The 20,419-nt window shown below is 34.3% G+C and overlaps 1 protein-coding gene across 1 annotated transcript in view; it reads right to left on the bottom strand.

The window, feature by feature from the left end:
* The window catches only part of LOC138070462 (copine-8-like), a 28,293-nt gene extending 8,210 nt beyond the window's left edge, over positions 1 to 20,083 (bottom strand). Inside the window, exons 1-5 of the mRNA XM_068961717.1 lie at positions 19,901 to 20,083; positions 12,234 to 12,361; positions 9,036 to 9,138; positions 6,915 to 6,972; positions 2,195 to 2,268 (exon numbers count right to left, since the gene is read on the bottom strand). Coding sequence (XP_068817818.1) covers positions 2,195 to 2,268; positions 6,915 to 6,972; positions 9,036 to 9,138; positions 12,234 to 12,361; positions 19,901 to 20,050 — 513 coding nt within the window. The 5' untranslated portion in view covers positions 20,051 to 20,083. The remainder of the gene's footprint in view (positions 1 to 2,194; positions 2,269 to 6,914; positions 6,973 to 9,035; positions 9,139 to 12,233; positions 12,362 to 19,900) is intronic.
* Between the last annotated feature and the right edge of the window lie 336 nt (positions 20,084 to 20,419).

The raw sequence follows: 20,419 nt of genomic DNA on the forward strand, positions 1-20,419 counted from the left end.
TCATCTTAAAGGAAATCTTAATGTTACGAGCAATCTTAACCACCCTCTAATGTGTGTGTGTGTGCTCAGCTGTGTCTGGCTCTTTGCAACCCCATGGACTGTAGCCTGTGGGCTCCTCTGTCCATGGAGTTTTCAGGCAAGAATACTGGAGTGGGTTGCCATTTCCTCCTCCAGGGGATTGTCCCTACCCAGGGATCGAACCTACATCGCTCGTGTCTCCTGTGTGGCATGCAGATATTTTACCACTAGCGCCACCTGGGAAGCAGCTACTTTCTAAGGGAGAGAGTAATGTCAATTTCCTTTAAGCATCATTGAGATGATACCATGAAAGATGAAGTTGCCTCTTTTAACTTTGTAAAAATGCATCAAAACAGAAACATAACACATTTTAAGGGGCTTCAAATTTATACTTCCTTGCAGTAATTTGATTTTAAGGAAATTGTGAACCAAATATTGTGGAGAGACTTTTAGGAAAAAAGTGCAATTACCTGGATCTATAATTATGCTAACCAGGTTAAGGTGAATAAAGTGGCTAATTACAAAAACAAAACATTGTGGGATTCGTAGATGACCACATCACCATGTTGCCTTTGTCAGATGCTTTTAACCAAATTATTCATGTGTGTGTGCTTTGTAAACATTAGGTTAAAAGTTTGAGTGAGTGAGTGAAGTCGCTCAGTCGTTTCCGACTCTTTGCGACCCCATGGACTAGTAGCCTACCAGGCTCCTCCTTCCATGGGATTCTCCAGGCAAGAGTACTGGAGTGGGTTGCCATTTCCTTCTCCAGGGGATTTTCCCGACCCAGGGATCGAACCCGGGTCTTCCACATTCCAGGCAGACGCTTTAACCTCTGAGCCACCGGGGAAGCCCCAGGTTAAAAGTTTAAATCATATTTAATTATCTCCTTAAAAAATTGTTATACAGATGTTTCTATCTTAAAACAACTTTGCTGACTGATAAAGAACAATGCATTTGTACTTGTTAAGATTAATCTTTTTATTATATTTATGGATTATTTTATATTATTTTCCCTCTCTAATTTTAAAAATTATTTTTGTTTCATTTTATTGAGTGTTATTTAAGTAATGTATTTTATATACATTAATGATTAAATCTTTACAACAATGCCAGAACACTGAAATTTAGAAAGCTTGTCCAAGTTATCACAGAGGACAATCCAGAATTTGAACCAAATTCTGTTAGATTTCAAACAGATTCTCTTAATGACTATATTATGGGTGAATATATAAATTATTATTTAGGAGATAATATTGAATTCTATTATTTGCACTTTCAAAACTTTTAAATCATGTGCTCAAATTGTAACAAGGACTTCCATTTCCTATTTAAAAGGTGTATTTCATAGTCGTTTTTGTTTCTGACATTCTAAAAGATATAAACACTTTAAAGTATGCAGAAGTTTAATTGATTTAACTCTGTTGCTTCAATCATAGACTTACTGTATTGGTTACAATTTGGTTAAACTGATTCTTTTCTTTCTACTCCCTCCCAGAATAGTAGACTTCAGTTAAGTATTTTTCTTGATTCCAACAGAATTATGAATCATGTGTATATATATATATATATATATATATATATATTTATATATAGAAACATATAATCTACTATTATGCTATATTTTATTATACTATTATACAAATTATTATGTTATTATATATTGCTATATTAACACATACCCTTTATATAATTTTTGTATTTATATATAATTCTAAGATGTATTTTTATACTTTTCTAGCAATAATCTATGAGAAAAATAAAACATTTTACATTTTTATTTGTTTCTACTAAGTTTAGTTGAATATGTATCAGCTATTTAAAAATATTTTTAATTTTTATTGAGTACTAAAAAATAAATAAATAAACACCATTAAAAGTCTGTTGTGTTTCTGAATTTTAATTTTACTAAAGACCTCAATGATATTTTCTGGTAATAATAAAGTAAGAAAATATACTTATTAACAATTCTGTTTTATATGTGGTGAACATGAAGTACAGGGGAAAGTAACTGGGTGCTTATTTTAGGCCCGTTTACTTAACATGCATCTCATAATCATCTGCCTAAATTAAACAGAACCTGAGGTTTGATTTCAATTTAAGGTGTTCATTTACAAATTAGAACTGACATGGACTCTTCACAATGAACAAAATAAATAATTTTCATCAAATTTCTTACCTGCACAATGTCTCTTTCAGCATATTTTCCTCTGGAGGAAACTCTTACATCATCTCCATCCAATTCAACCATTGCTTGAAAATAAAATAGTATAATTTATCCAAAGCATTTTAGCCATTATACTCTAACAATGTAGGCAATAAGGAAACCAAGGTGTATAAAATAACAAAATGTCCTATGTAAAGGCAGAAAGCTTTCTGATCCTTTCATCTCCACAGTGATTTCTTCCCCAAAACTTAACTGAATGTCAATTTTACAAATGAAGAAAGCAAGTGAAGACCTCATGGGACGCTTTGAAAAGTGAGGAGAGCCTATACAGTGTAAAAGTCTTTAGGTACATCTCCCATCCTACAAATTCTCAACTCTGGGTTACATGCTTACATGATGGATTCATCAAATGAGGCTAATTCATTCAGTTTTAATGTTTTTTTTTTTTTTTCTAACTTAAGAAACTTGGTACTAATCATTATGGAATTTCCAATAACAATTTGAACTTTATTCTCTTTGAAATTACAACAAACTATGCAATCGTATTGTCTGTAATCTTTTTGTGAATAGATTTTAAAACAAGAAGTTTTTAGTGACTGGATAAACCATCTCTCTCTGAGATATGATTTTTTTCATTGGTTAAAAATAATTTTGACATTACATAGGTCAACTGCTTTTTGGGAATGCTGTGATATAACAGAATTGCTGGTATACAGTAGTGTTATGCTGCAATTGAGAACATTTTCCAGAGTTTAATGTTTTTTGGTGAGAATTCTGTAAATAAGTAATTACATAAGGAATGCTAATTTGTACTTAAAGTATAATTCTGTTACTAGAAACTCATTTTGTATACACATGATATTCACCAGACTCCAGAGAGCCATTTTGCTTTCACAAACCAACTGTTTGCTTTTTGCCCTCTAAAAATCACTAGAATACAGTCCTCACCTTTTCACTGTTTTCTTCAGTGCTTGGATAATGCATTTCAGCTAAAGATATTTTACTGTTTTTCCTATTTTTATTTTGATTGAGCTATAACTGCAAAATAACATTATATTATTTTTAGCAGTAAAATGTAATGATTCACTATTTGTGTATACTGTGAAATGATCACCATAATGAGTCTAACTGACCATACATGATTATAAATTCTTTTTCTTTTGATAAAAACTTTAAGGTCTATTCTCTTGGCAGCCTTCATATGTGCAACATGGTATTAATTATACTCACCACACTGTACATTACTTCCCCATGACTTATTTATTTTATAATTAGAAGTTTGTGCCTTTTGACTTCCTTCACCCATTTCACCCACCTCCAGCCCTGGCAAGCCTCTGGCAACCATCAAACTGTTCTTTATATCGTTATGCCTTTTTTTTTTTTTAACAACATGTCTTTTAAGTTTTACTTTTCTACATATTTTCAGGAATAAATATCTGGGGTGAAACATTGCCGGTACACATAATTTGATAGTGAACCATCATCCAGTAATCTGTTTAGATATATAATATATGTCAATATTTAGTAAATTGTATAAATACCCATTAACAAGGCAATTAAATTATTCAAAATACAAAAGAACTATTTTTCTCTCCTATTTATTAGGGATCTAAATAGGAAAATTCAATATACTCAAATATTTTCAATAATTAATTTCTTTTTTCTTCTAGGTTTGTTTTCAAAATTTTCATATTACTTTGAGACATAAATGAACACTGATGGTGACATGTCAGCAATCAGAGAATTTTCTCCTATATTATCTAATTTGCTAATAACTCATAATGATTACCCTATACTCACTCAAAAAATAGACAACAAAAATTAGATGATGTTCTGGGCCTCACCTTCCACTGTCCTCTACAATCTCCATTGGTCTTTGTGTTTCATTTCAGTTAAAGAAAATGGCAGTTACTCAGGCAACAACGTATTAGAATGAGATGCTATAAAAATATCACCCACTTTTCAGTATGTCCTTTGGGTTAAAAGGCTGCAGGTAGCAGAATTGGAAACTACACATTTGAGAGCAAGAAGAAAACAAATGGCATGTAAGTGGTGGAAGGGAAATGTTCATCCTTCAATTTTTCAGATCATCTGGTCCTCAAGGAACCTGAAATCATAAGCCCCGGTTACCCACCTGATCCCCTCTCTGGAAAAAAGATGTATAAGAAACAGACCTGTATTTCTTTCTAGCCTTGGGAGACAAAATGACGTTAGAACCCCTTATATTTCCCCCCCCTCTCCTAAACTTGGATCAAGGCAATTACATGGATACTACATTGACTTGTTGCATTTTAAGGACAAAGAAATTCTGCCCTGAAAAATTATACAGAAAGTTTTAAATTATTTTCACTGAAATTCAGAAATAAGACATTTAAATACTTGTTAATCTAATAGTTAATTTATATTTCCTCTACTTTCAAAGAATAGATGGCAATATGTTTTATTTCTTGCCTATGTAAACCTCTTGGTTGAAATACATGTAGATGTTGGATTTACGTAGCTAACTGAGAAAATATGCAAGTTTTACGTCAGTCTTTTCCTACTAATTTATATGCATACTATATAAACTTACTTATGGTAGATTTGGAAGTGCCTAGAAAAAGGCTCCTCTGATAAGATAATAACAACTTGAATGTAACTCAGAAATTTTCTTCCATCAGGGTGAAAACAAAAATCAGGTGTTTCAGGACCCTAATTGCCTGTTTATAGGCTTGCCAGAGGAAAAGTTCACTTTAATTCCCAAGACAGAATTCTATGGGAAGGCAAATTCCTTATGTCTATAATCTTCAATCACTCTTCCTCATGAGAAGAGTGATTCATAGGATAACTAAGATTGGGAGATGGAACTGACCTTGAATCTCTTTTTGGAGTACTCTATCCTCAGGTTGAAGGCAATTTCTCCCTGTGGTATGATAAATAGGCAAGGCTCTGCTCCTGTCCAGAGGAGGCCTTGACATAAAAGGGAGGTCATTTAATTTGGGGGCAGAAAAGAAATAAGAAGTCTGCGTTTGTGCACAGGGTAACTCAGATTCTCTAATTCTGAACTACTATTAATAAAACTTACATTTTGATTTCTATTTGAGTGACTCTTGCATTTTTTTTTTTAGTTAGTTCAAGAAATCAGAGGGGGAAATAATGAATTTTCATACCTCAAAACTCTGATCAAGAATTCATTGGGAACAAAAGAATTGAAGAAACTAAATAAGTGTGGCTATTGTATGAGGGTAGTACCTAAATAGCTGTGCCTGCTGCTTTGAATAGAAATACATGACCAGAAATATTCACCAGGAAATATCAGTTGCTCTGTATCCATACATTATGTGTGGGAGGTTGAGGAACAAGTGATTGAGGTCTTCCACCTAACAATGGTCTTCCACAGGACTCCTGGAGAGCTGGGATGTACCCAGTGAAAAGTGCATACTTGAGAGGCAAAAGCAAATTAGTAACTGAAAAGGAAATCATGAATTACTTTAACCTAGCAACTGGTAAAGTGTGTGAATTGTAGCCTGTCACTGCTCAGTGCAGATGATCAAGTACACAAAGTATTAACAAGAAGGATGTGTCTTAGTTTTCCTGACTCCAGAGAGGTAGCTCAGATTCATGCTTGATGGACAATGAAAACAGATGTAAATATTCAGAGACAGAGAAAATATTAGCAGGAGCAACAGCAGGCAGGGCTAAACTGACTTTGCTTTAGAAACTGGAAGATTATAATGATGCAAAGTGTGACCAGCCAAGTATGGAATCAAAGGAAAGAACCTCCAAGATCAGCAATATAACTGCTGTGTTGTTTTTCCTGAAACTGACAGACCTGTACTGTCCGTACTGGGGAGGCCCTGGTGGTTAGGCAAGAATCATCTTAGTGATGATCATATTATGATTAGCCACCTATGTGCCTAAATTAACCTGTCACATACCAAAAGTTGCTTCAAATATTTTAAAATTATTCTAATTTCTAAAGTTCCAAGCTAAATACTCTCATTATCAATGTAAAAACACATGAATCAGGTGAATATTATGTGGTTATACAGTTGCTACCTAGCATAGAGTTCTCTTAAAGGAATCCATCAGGTGACAAGAAATGGACTAACTTTAGAGTTTACCCAGATTACTAGTTACATGAACACCCATCACTAATTGGCATTTGAAGATGGCTTTAGCCAACAGAAACAGAAAACTGCCCAATAAGTGAATTTAGCATGATTATATAGTCTTATTAAGTTTCAGATAGTCATATCCATTTTCATTGTACTTTGGTCTTTCATAGGACAGAACATAAATATTTATAAAGATAATGTCTACCAACAAGCCAAGGTCTGAAAATCCATTATTATGCTTCTCAACATAGTGGTTTATTTATTTAGTGCTCACCCTTAAAAGTTTTTAGGGAACCCAGAGTGTGTTTTGCCTTAGGAACAAAAACTCAATTTATCATTCAATATTAAGAAATATTTTGAGGTACAATTCATCTCTAATAAAACAGAAAGCTACATGGTTGAATTAACCTATACTAGAGAGATAATGAACTACTCAGAAGACATTCTTTTAATTTGCTCGCTTCAATAGACTCCATCATGTGATATCTATGTCTGTACGTACATGGACATAGTATACAAACCCACATACACACTCAGATCCCTATATGCAAAAAAAGGAGTGATAGATATGTAAGTACATGATGAGTTACAGTTAATAAATTCCCAATTAATGCTATTGAAATTTTATTACTCACCATCAAATTCTGCTGGTCCAACACCTACTATAATTATTGACATTGGAAGTTTTGAAGCCTTCAAAGAGAATATAAAATTTGTTCACAGTTAAGAAACTGAATTAGGAAAACAACTAAGAATTAGGAAGAAAATAATATCCTAAGTATTGACACTTTTTCACATAATTTCATTCAAATACTTTTGGATGTATTTAATATTAACACAGAATAATATACTTGACTCCACTTTCATCCTTTCTGAACTCTGTACATATGCTAATTCATGTGGATTTTCTTCAGGAATAACCAGTCTTGGATAATATATATATATATTTTTTAAACTGAGCATTTGCTTATACTTGGTATTCTCAGACAAAATTTTCCTAAGCTGACTCTGGGTATCTTTAGTCTCTTTTTTCTTGTTCTTTCTCTATTTGAAGATCTTTTTGTTACTGAAAGGTGAAAAAAGATACCATATTTGTGAAAAAGTAGTGCATGCATGCATGCTAAGTCACTTCAGTTGTGTTTGACTCTGTGCAACCCTATGGACAGTAGCCTGCCGGCCTCCTCTGTCCAAGGGATTCTCCAGGCAAGACTACTGGAGTGGGTTGCCAGTGCCCTCTTCTAGGAGATCTTCCCAACTTAGGGATCGAACCCATGCCACTCTTGCATTGGCACGCAGGTTCTTTACCAATAGGGTCACCTGCAAAGAAAAAGCAGTACTCTATCTCATTAATAGTTATGGCTAGGAAAAGCAATTTTTATAGTAAATGTGTGACTACAAATGATAATTATAGAAAGTTATTATTAGTATGATTAAATAATTTTATGCTAAGACTATGAGATCCACCAACAGAAAGGTGGAGCAATATAGCAACCACATCACCAGGTCATTGAAATATGAATAACTGTTCTTCAGTACATGTCCTATTAGTTTATTTTTTAAGTTTTTAAAAAAATTTTAATGTTGGCCACCATAACAGGTGTGAAGTGGTATCTAACTGTGGTTTAGGTTTGCATTTTCCAAATATTAGTGATGTTGAGGCTCTTATAGCTTGTTGATTATTTGTGTATCTTCTTTGGAGAAACACCTTTCAAGTTTTTTTTTTTTTAACTTTTTATTTTGTATAGGAGTGAAAGTGAAAGTGTTAGTTGCTCAGTCATGTCTGACTCTTTGCGACCCCATGGACTGTAGACCGCCAGGCTCTTCTGTCCATGGAATTCTCCAAGCAAGAATCCTGGAGTAGATTGCCATTCTCTTCTCCAGAGGATCTTCTTGACCCAGGGATCAAACCAAGATCTCTTGCATTACGGGTAGATTCTTTACCATCTGAGCCACCAGGGAAGCCCAATATAGCCAATCAACAATGGTTTCAGGTGAACAGTGAAGGGACTCAGTCATACATATACATATATCCATTCTTTCCCAAACTTTCTTTCCATCCAGGCTCCACATATTATGCAAGACAGTGTGCCACATAATGTGCAAGCTTTTACCTCTCTTTCATTTTGTGTTTGGTTTTGCTAAGTATATGTCTATAAAAATTTTATTTTTTCCCACATGTAACTAATTTTTCTCACACAAACAGCTAATTATATGCTATTAATAATTATGTCATTAATAAGCCATTAATAATTATGAAATATGATAATCTTTCATACAACCATTTTTACTAATGTCTACTTTGTGTCAAATACTGCTCAACTTGAATATAGAAAGGTAAGTAAAACCAGATATAATTTTATAGATTGCAATCTAGTAAATATAGATTTTATAGATTATAGTCTACTAAAGAAGATAATCAATTAATCATAAATGTAGCACATAATTAGAAACTAGTCCCCATCCAGTTCTATAAACATAGAAATTATCACAGTTCTCCTGTAACTGAAATGCAAATATTTAGAAATATTCTGTACAAATTGTAAGACTATACACATGAAACTAATAAACACACTCATGCACATGAAGTTGATGATATGATTTATTTTCATTTATAAAAGAGTTGTCTAGATAATGCACTGGCTGCAAAGGCATGGACATTTTGTTTCACTGTTAAGTCAACTAAGACTTCAGTTAATTAACCTAAGTAGCACAATGCTTTCGTTTAGCCAGCCCAAGACAGAATGATTCCTACTTACGTTAACTATGGACTCCTTAGTTTGAGCCATATCTGAGATAACACCATCTGTCACAATTAGGAGCACAAAATACTGGGAGCCATCCTTTACGGAAGCAGCATATCTGAAAGGCAAATAAAAGGTAAACAATACCCAAAATAAAACAGTTTCTCTCACATGATAGCTGCTAAATATAATTAGGAATAGTCAACACATCTGTTAATCTCAAGAAAATATTTCAACATTTGTTATGAGCCTATATTGGGCAAATTCTCAAATATACAATTTTTTTTTTCTCTGAAATAGCACACTAGAATAACAGCATACTGGATGCTGGCACACAGAAATGTTGGGCAGCCTTAGAAATTCATTCACAAATAAAAGGTGAGCTGGAAGGCATGTTACCACAGAGGAATGGCTATGGCTTTTGGAAATAGATATCTTGTCTAAGCAACACATAATGTGTATGGCCTTCTGCATAAATTACATAAACTATCTGAACTTTACTTTCTTATCTTTAAAATCAAGATAATGCAACTTTCTATTGTTAATAAGGAAATTTCATGTATGGTAGTAAATATTTATATTGTTATACACTGGTAGATTTTTACACATGTTAAATTATATAAATGATTGTTATTCTTGTTTTGGAACTAGATAGCAGTGATGATTGCATAACACTGTGAAAATGCTGAATGTCACTGAACTGTAAACTTTAAAATGGTTGGTTTTATGTCATGTGAGTTTTATCTTACTTATAAAAATGCAACTGAAGAAATACTTTTTTGACAAAGCTATAGTTTTAGGTCTTTAGTACATGTTAAATTGGTGAAAGATGAGAAGGAAAATATAAAAATCAAAGACAAAAATTAGGCATGTAATGAGAACATATTCTAGTACTTATTTTCTGTACTCTACTGCATAATTCTCACCAAATAATACTAGAAATATACGGGAGAATTTTATTACTATATTTCCTCTCTTTTTCCATTTTGTTCTACCATTCTGAGTATCTTGATGATATTCTCAATAGAATATGTTTTATGACTTTTAGTACATAACTAGTATATTGGTCATATCTAGTAATGAGGAAGAATTATGGTGCTCATAGAGGACAGTTTATAAAAAATCATCAAGTAAATCACAGAAAAATTATTTCAATGAAATATCTATCGATTATCAATGAAAATCAGTACCTGATGGACTCTATAATAATAAAGTTTGAATACATTGTGGACAAACCAATGGCCTAATATATCAGGGCAAACTTTATAGCTAAAAGTTTAACTTTTACAGCAAAGATATACCAGCACAAAATCTATGAAATTAATTGGTAAACACTGGTAATAAGTTATTTATTTATAATAATGAATTCACACAAAACAGGTTCTATCATTTTTATCTTTTCATAAAACAGTGATGGGTATGACAGTGTGTAAGAGAGTAAGAATCAAGTATAATTTATCTTGCATTAATATAATTTTTCATTCTGCTTTATTTGATGGCTATCAAAGACTTAGGAAAAGAAAGTATAGATAATATTACTCATCTATGTAACACAATAAGCTAGGAAGTATTTTTCAAATTACAAGTAATGACTCAGTGAATTTTGAAATCAATTTCACGGGTCAAGATTTGCATTAAAAAAGTAACAGAAAAGAAAAGGAAACCATAGTAATAAAAAAAGAAAATATGAGTTAAGAATAAATATTATTTCATATTATTTTATTTTAATTATGTGTGTCCAGGGTTGAGATATAAGGTTCATTGTTGTTGTTCAGTTGCTAAGTCATGTCTGACTTTTTGTGACTCCATGGACTGTAAGCCTGCCTTGCTCCTCTGTCCATGGGATTTCCCAGGCAAGAATACTGTAGTGGGCTGCTATTTCCTTCTCCAGGGGATCTTCCTGACCAAGGGATCAAGCCCACATCTCCTACATTGGCAGGCAGATTCTTTACCACTGAGCGACCAAGAAAACCCATAAAATTGATAAGAATACAAATTGTAGCTGAAAATGCTTGAAAAACCTGATCTAAAGGGTCACACTCAGAAAAAAACATTGTCAATGTATCAGTGTAAACCTGAGATGGAATTCCACAGGAGAGTCCACTGTCCTGGGTGCAGGGATATTTTATTATCATGTCTACGTCCCAGGTAATGAAAAGTAGAACATATTTAAGTTGCTGATCATGTCTAATGCACTTGTGTATGCTCAGTCATGTCTGACTCTGCAATCCTATAGACTGTACCTCACCAAGATTCCTCTGCCCAAGGGATTCTCAGGCAAGAATACTGGAGTGGGTTGCCATTTCCTCCTCTAGGGGATTATGCTGATGCAGGGGTTGAAACTGCATCTCCTGTACTGGAAGGCAGATTCTTTTACCACTGAACCACCAGGGAAGCCTGACCATATCTAACAGGGAGATGGTAAAGTACCAGAACCTTCAAATACAGAACTTCAGTAATTCAAATGCAGTACTTTTTTAGTTTTGGTTACATATTGGGAAAGCTATGAGAGTTGTTCCTTTTCAATTACCTAAAAATTAGGCAGGGTTTCATAGGATTTAAAACTGTGTCAGTAAAAATATTTTAGGGATTTAAAAGTAGTGTCTAATTTACTAGGGCAACTTCCCTTGTGTCTCAGATGGTAAAGCGTCTGCCTACAATGTGGGAGACCCAGGTTATGCTAAGCAAATGTATATAAAATTTTACATTAACAATTTTTCTAGAACATGTATTTAGAATAAGTAATTATATTCTAATCTCAATATCATATACTATATGTTAATATCAGGGAGGTTAAGATAATGTGTCCTATATATCACTGAAAGGCTTTAGTTGTCTTCATAGAATTCAATCTCTTATTACTTCTATGTTGCTATGGAATATAATCTTAGATATGAGTGATTTCACAACTGAGATTGTGATCGATATTGCTCTCATGGATGCTTATTCAAATAATACAATTTTTTTCCTTGGTTGAACAAACATAGGTCCTAACATAAACCAGTGTATAGTTTTCATTTGATATTTTGATATAAAGTTCTTATTGAAGTATCATGATAGCTCAATGGAGATTCTTTTTACTGTATATCTTTTCCTTCACTTTCTCGGAGGTAAATTATTAGAAAACAACTTTCATTTGTGGAGCCATGCCAACAATAAAATTATGATTTCATTCTGGTCTAGCACACTAAAATAAACAAATTATTTACTTACCTTGCTACATGATTAATTACAGGAGCAAAATTTGTTGGCCCATACAGTTGCACAGATTTCAGACTCCTATAATAAGCTTCCATGACACCATCAATGCCATTACAGTAGGGGTTTTGGGGGTTCCCATTCTGTAGAAAGTTATAGCAAAAACAGGAAAAGAATGAATAATGTCTATAAAAATAAACTAAAAAAGAGAACAACACATGTTGATATCCAGAAAGCTTTTTGCAAAGAAAACTCAGTTATATATTTATAATAGCAAATAATAATAAGAAATTGAGTAATCAACAATAGATTATAACATATCAATATTAAATAGATTGTGATATGCAGTAATGTGCAATCATTAAAAATGGATACTTTTCAGCTAACAGGCAGAAGAAAATTCTAAATAATCTTGAGAAGTTGAATATCACATTTTATGATTAATACTTATACACAGATCTCGGAACATGCAGAGATGAACATATAAAAATCTGAAAAGAAGGAAACAAATATTAATAGTGGCTACCTCTGAGTGGTTATATAATTGTCAATTTTTATTTGATTGTTTAGAGTATTCTGTATTTTCCAAGCTTTCTGCAGTGATGTGTACAAAAATCAGGAAAAATACTATCAATTCAAATAGTTTCTTTTTTAATGGAAGTAAAAACGTAAAATATCTGCCACTTGCACATTTTCAGGCCAAAATTGATAACCCCCCAAAAAGAAGGGATCAAAGGGAATATAATTTGGTGTGAGTAACATCACGACAAGATAAAGTGAAAAAAATCAGAGAGACTTGTTCATATTGTTCAATGGAATTGGAGCTTGCCACAGGAGTTCTTGGGCTTCCTAGGTGGTCAGTGGTAAAGAATCCTTCTGCAATGCAGGAGATGTAAGAGACGTGGGCTGATCTCTGGGTTCGGAAGATCCCCTGGAGGAGGGCATGGAAACCCACTACAGTATTCTTGCCTGAAGAATCCCATAGACATAGGAGACTAGCAGGCTACAGTCCATGGGGTTGCAAAGAGTCGGACATGACTGAAGTGACTTAGCACAGCACTGGAGTTCTTATTCGGCAGATAGAACCTAGAAGGGCAACTGGAGACTTGGTTCAGCTTTCTCATTCTCTGAATGCTCTGTTATTAGGTTTAATTCTGAGTCCAGATTCCACAAATAACACAATAAGGCATTGTTGTCTATTGCTATTTAGCAAACCATTCCAAAAGGTAGTGGCTTAAAACAGTAGGTATTTATTATCCCATATTTTAGCCAGGTGATTTTTGCTCTGGATCTCTCAAGAGCTTAGGGTCAAGAAGCTGACCTGGGCTGCAGTCATCTGAAAGCAAGACCAGAGTTGGACAATCTGCTTCTAAGAAGGCTCACCTGTATGGTTTGCTGGTGATAAGCTAAAGGAACTTTGCACAGGGCTGCTTGTGTATTCCAACATTATGCAACAAAAGTGGCTAACTTCTCCAAAATGAGAGCAAGGAGGAAGCTCCAATAAGCTCAGAAACTAATCTTATACGTTGCAGAGCATTGCTTTTACTTTCATCTACTTTTTAGAAATGAGTCACTAAGTGTAGCCTACATTCAAGGGAGGAGGAATTAGGCTCCACCTCTGGAAGGGGGTAATATGTATATATATATATAATTGTAGTTATGTTTTTAAAACACTAGACACAGTAACCATGCTTAAGCATGTAAGTGAAAGTCGCTGCTTTCATGTCTGACTCTTTGGTACCCTATGAAATATACAGCCCATGGCATTCTCTAGGCCAGAATACTGGAGTGGGTAACCTTTCCCTTCTCTAGGGGATCTTTTCAACCCAGGTATTGAACCCAGGTCTCCCACATTGCAGGCAGATTCTTTACCAACTGAGCTATCAGGGAAGCCCAACTAAACATAGTCACTATGCTTAAACATAATGAGCATGTATATGTTTTATCTGAACAATCAAAGTGTGAAAGTGTTAGCTGCTCAGTCATGTCTGACGCTTTGCAACCCCATGGACTGTAGCTTCTGTCCATGGAATTCTCCAGGCAAGAATGCTGGTGCCATTTCCTTCTCAAGAGCATCTTTCCAAACCTGTGGGGCTGAACACAGGTTTCTGGCATTGCAAGCACATTTTTTACCATCTGAGCCACCAGGAAACCACCACTATGTAACAATATTACAAAATCCTAAGCATTTGAAAGACTGAGGATCTTAGTGAACTAAGGCAAATGTTACCAATGACTTCAATTTTGTCACCTGTGAAAGAATAATTTATATCCACCTTGTTCTTTAAATTTTGTCTTCTCCTTCAAAATTTATTAATTAACCCTCATGTAACTTCTAAATCATAAAAGTAATAAAATAACTATTTATATTATAGAATTGACTATACAAATTCAAATTAAAACATGAAAGTATAATATTTAGCACAAAATAGCAAATTTTTAATTTTTTTGACGTTAATTTTTTTGATGTTTTGATTTTTTTGATGCTAATCTGAGCTGACCTTTAATTAACCTTCCTTTAAATATAAGTTTAGGTTGTTCTTTTGCTTGATAAGGTATAAAGCTAGTTAAAATAAAAACTCATTACTGATTTTGGGCATAAAATATATTATATATCTGCCTTAAGGGAACAATTACAAACCAGGATAGTTCTGAGTTACTTTTTGATCAGCATTTGAACATTTTGCCTGGGACGGGATTTATATTCCTATAAAACTATGTATTTCCTTTATTCCTCTGGAAATAACAAGGTACCATTCTCCACCCCCCCTTTTTATGTATGTTGATAGAATGATTTTCTAAGTCTTAAAAAATTTATTTCTTAAAACAATAACAAGGGGAATTGTTTTTTGCTTGTTAAGACAAATAAAAATAAGCTTATGTGAGGCTCTAACACAAAAGTAAAATGCAGAATGTTTTTGAAAATAAATACATTTAATTTTGTTGTTTATTAAGGAAGAGGGCAGAAGATTTTCTTTTAAGGTCTCTGGCCATGTGATTATTAGAAATATTTCCTCCTAATATTTCCTTTACACTATTGTATCTTCAGTTCAGTTCAGTTCAGTCACTCAGTTGTGTCCGTCTCTTTGCGACCCCACAGACTGCAGCACGGCAGGCTTCCCTGTCCATCACCAAACCAGGAACTTACTCAAACTCATGTCCATTGAGTTGGTGATGCCATCCAACCATCTCATCCTCTGTCGTCCCCTTCTCCTCTCACCTTCAGCCTTTCCCAGCATCAGGGTCTTTTGCAATGAGTCAGTTCTTCCCATCAGGTGGCCAAAGAATTGGAGTTTCAGCTTTGGCATCAGACCTTCCAATGAATATTCAGGACTGATTTCCTTGAGAATTGACTGCTTGGATCTCCTTGCAGTCCAAGGGACTCAGGAGTCTTCTCCAGCACCACAGTCCAAAAGCATCATTTCTTCAGCACTCAGCTTTCTTTATAGTCCAACTCATACATCCATACATGACTACTGGAAAAACCATAGATTTGACTAGATGGACCTTTGCTAGCAAAGTAATGTCCCTGCTTTTTACTATGCTGTCTAGGTTGCTCATAGCTTTTCTTCCAAGGAGCAAGTATCTTTTAATTTTGTGGTTGCAGTCACCATCTGCAGTGATTTTGGAGCCCCCAAAAATAAAGTCTCAATGATCACTGTTTCCATTGTTTCCCCATCTATTTGCCATTAAGTGATGGGATCAGATGCCATGATCTTAGTTTTCTGAATGTTGAGCTTTAAGCCAATTTTTTTACTCTCCTCTTTCACTTTCACCAAGAGGCTCTTTAGTTCTTCGCTTTCTGCCTTAAGGGTGGTGTCATCTGCATATCTGAGGTTATTGATATTTCTCCCAGCAATCTTGATTCCAGCTTGTGCTTCATCCAGCCCAGCATTTCTCATGATGTACTCTGCACATAAGTTAAATAAGCAGGGTGACAATATACAGCATTCACATACTCCTTTCCTGATTTGGAAACAGTCTGTTGTTCCATGTCCAGTTCTAACTGTTGCTTCTTGACCTGCATACAGGTTTCTCAGGAGGCAGGTCAGGTGGTCTGATACTCCCATCTCTTTAAGAATTTTCCACAGTTTGTGGTGACCCACACAGTCAAAGGCTTTGACGTAGTCAATAAAGCAGAAGTAGATGTTTTTTTCTGGAACTCTCTTGCTTTTTCGATGATCCAAAGGATGTTGGCAATTTGATCTCCAGTTTCCTCTGCCTTTTCTAAATCTAGCTTGAACATCTGGAAGTTCCTGGTTCACATACTGTTGAAAACTTCAGTATCTTCAGGTACAGTGTAATGAGTAATTATATCTTCAGGTACAGTGTAATGAATCATCAAGTATCATTGTGAGCCATGGCATTCCACAATCAAAAGTGCTAAAGTGGCAATATGGGGATATTTGCCCTTTCTTTTTCCACAATATCTATTCCTACACATATTTCAAATAAAAAGCTGGGGTTTACCTTAGACCCTTTTGATTGATTAAAGCTCAACTTCAACATTGGTGCCAGCCTCAAACTCACCAATTAGGGTTTTAAAATTTTTGTTAAAGAGCTCTTGCAGGGAAAGAGCAATTGGCCATGATGGCAGTAGTCAGGTTCTCTTGCCCCAGGACCTCTTGCTTTTGCCTCATGTTCCATAAATAATGACTTTCCATGGTTATGTAACATCTGAGATCATTTATAGCACTGTGCCTGCATGTCATGATGTTCTCATTTGGTCATGGGCCCCTTTTTTTCTGTAAAACTGTATAAGCTCCACCTGAAAAGCCCTTGCAGCTGTGTTATGGCTGTGTCTGCTGAGTCAGTCATCAGAGAATACAGCACGGCTGCATCATGGCTGCCGCACCAGCCATTAGAGAATAAACATGTCTGCAGTTCCTATGGCTCCTTGAATCTTCTTCCAGCTTCCTTGCTTGCACCTTACCTACCCCAGGTTCAGTGAGCAGTGTGAATAGTGAGACACCTCCCTTGCTATCTGAAAGATTATTTGAATTCAGTTTGATAAACATTAATGATTGTTAATATATATATATATATATATATATATATATATATATATATATATATATCACAAATTCTTACCATGGAAATATGAGGGTTTGGTAACACTAGGTAGTACACTAATTGCCAGATTGACATAGACTGAAGTTTTTCTATTTGCCGTTTTCAGCATCTACAGTTATATATTGTAGTTATTTAGGATGAAGTTAACACAAAAATTAAATGGAGTACTATCTCTCTGAAGATCTACTTAACCTTTGTCTGTCTTATTCAAGAAAAAAGTGCTTTGAAAAAAGTTAAAGTCATATAATTATTAAGTAAAATTAAAGATGAAGCATTTTCATCATCACTTTCACCAATTTTAGAAACTATTTTTCATAAATTTAGAGTGTGACCTTCTATAAATATCTGAGTTTGGTTCAAAGAATCATTTAAGATGCAAATAATAAAAAGTTTCTCCTTTGCATAGGTTTGGTTGTAAAGAATGAATATAGAGGCAGGAAAAGCAGAAAAGGAGAGAATTAGAGAACAAATGGAAGAAAAATCATACACAAAGGTGAGGAAAAACTTGTGGAAGGAAAATTAATATCATTTAGTTTAGCATAGTTATTATTTTTTATTATTCCTTTCTTAAGCTTTAAAATAGTCAGGACCTTTTTCCTGAGGCACACAAGATATAGGATCACATGAGTGATTTTTGTGGTCTTATAAATTTCTGGGAAATTTGAATTCTCCAGCACACAACAAAATCACAACAGATATTCATTTTTTATATGACATTGGGGGTGGTAGCATATGGGCTATTTCACAGGAGAAAATTAAAACCTCCAGCAACCTTTCCCAAAAAGGGGGTGATGGAACAGAAAAATCAAGAATACATATGGGGAAAAAATTAAAATACAACTCTTAAAATATATTAAAGAAGATAAAGTCTCATCATATAGAAGGTTCTGTAAGTGTATGTGTGTGTGTGTGTGTGTGTGTGTGTGTGCGTACATAATGAGGCTCATAAAGGACATATCTAAGAGGTGGTATTATTATAGATGCTTTTATAAAATGTGGTTTAGTAGTGGTTAAGAACAAAGATTCTATAATACGACTGACCTGGGTTCAAGTCCTGTCTTCTGGAAACCTGATTAAATTCTGTGACTCTGGGCTAAATTATACAACTCCTGGGGGTACTCTTTTCACTGTATTTAATATGAGTGGCTCTTGATAGTAGTGTGATGTGTCACTCATCTCATGACCTATCAGACAAGAATTTTATGAAGATTGTACAAGAAATGAGCATAAAGTACCTGGCTTGATACTCAGTAATTACTAAATAATTGAATTGTTTATTTGTCTATTTTTCTTGCAGAACTAAAAAAAAAAAAATCCCACACATTGTTTTTGTAACAAGAATAAAAACAACAGAAGATACCTACAAAAATTGTTGGGCACAGAAGACTTTAATTTCACAATATATAGAGTATAGCAGGGAGGCATTTCTATTAGGAAAATTTAAAAATTTTCCAAAATGATATCTAACCATTCCCACATAGTTTTTCCCATTATTTTTATCAAAAAATGTAAGTGAGAATAAGGCTGATTGGGCCTATAAGCACTATCTGTGTGAAGTTTATTTTAAAGGTAGAATACAGTACATTGCTTATTTGTAATCATACAACAGGAGTGGATTTATGTAAATTAAACATTAATTAGGTAAATATTTGAGTCACATCTACTGCATTATATTGAAATTATAATTAATTATACCTATAATTATTGCTTTACATTTGAAAAATAATAATTCTACCAATAATTGATCCTTTATATTTGAAAAGAAATGACATTTTGGAAGATGGAAGAATAAGGATAGCTACTCATTCTTTGATACCCTTCCCCTTGAGAGGTGAAGGTTACTTCTACTACCTCAAAACTGGGGTGAACTTAGTGACTTGCTTGACAAAAAGGAATGTAGGAGAAATAACTTTCTGAGACTTCTAAGTCCTTGAAGATTCTTCCCCAGCCTTTTAGAATATCCACTCTGAGAAAGCTGATTGCTGTGTAAGAAATACGACTACCTTGAGACCACTACACTGTGATGAAGCCCACAAAACCACATGGACAAACTGTATGTAGAAAGAAGGAAAGATGCCTAGAGAATCCAGGTATTTCAGCCATCCTAGCTGCAGGTATTAGTCACAAGCAAATGAGACATCTTAGTGGAGGTACTAGCTCCAGGAGACATGACATGAAGAAAACTGAGGAATCCAACCGACAGTCAGAAAGGAACAGATATATGGCTCCAGTAGAACAATTCCAGCCATCTCTAGCCAATCAAAGCATCCCAGGTGTGGCCCAGGTATCTTGAACAAACGTACCATTCTCCTTGTATCATGCTCAAATTCTTGATCCACAAATCATGAATATAATGGAAGGTGTTATGTAGCAACTGAAAACCAGAATAGGTTTTAAATCATACGCACTTTAGGTAGATTTGTTGCTAATCTATTCATCTTTTTGCCATTAATATCACACTTCTAAATCAATCATTTACTAAAACTGAGCTGATTTTATCGTCATAAGAAGTTGCTACATGAGCAATTAAAGCATAAGCAGTGAACCTATGAAAAGATCCAAAATACTATTTTTTTTTCAAAATATCAATTATTTCCATGTATTCTTACCAAAGCAAACTCATGAGATATCCTTCCATCCGGAGGCAGTTTTGCACCAAAACCTAAAGCTGGGAACATTTGATCACTGTCATAATCTTGAATGATTTCTCCCACTGCTTTCAGTGCCATACCATAGGCATTCAGTTGATAAGGATTCATGTAGTGGAGAGAAGTGGGCTGGGCAGGGTTGCCTGATGATAGAAAAAAAATTAAAACATGAGAGATCAAGCTAAAGGTATAATTTTTAGACATTTTTCTTGATATCTATTTCAGATTGAAATGTCAATAATATGTTTTTCTGCCTACATTCACAATGTGTTAAATATTGGGTTGGCCAAAAAGTTCACTCAGGTTTTTGCATAACATTTTATGGAAAAATCCAAGCAGAACTTTGGTCAACCCAGTAGCTTCTTTTGGATGCACAATGACATAGAGATATTTATTAAATTAGATCAGACATGTAGAAAATTTCCCAAAGATATGCTGACTTTTCTCAAAAATTATTTCTCATTGTCAATGCCATAGGCA

Source organism: Capricornis sumatraensis, chromosome 23, assembly GCF_032405125.1.
Source record: "Capricornis sumatraensis isolate serow.1 chromosome 23, serow.2, whole genome shotgun sequence".
Lineage (NCBI taxonomy): Eukaryota > Metazoa > Chordata > Mammalia > Artiodactyla > Bovidae > Capricornis > Capricornis sumatraensis.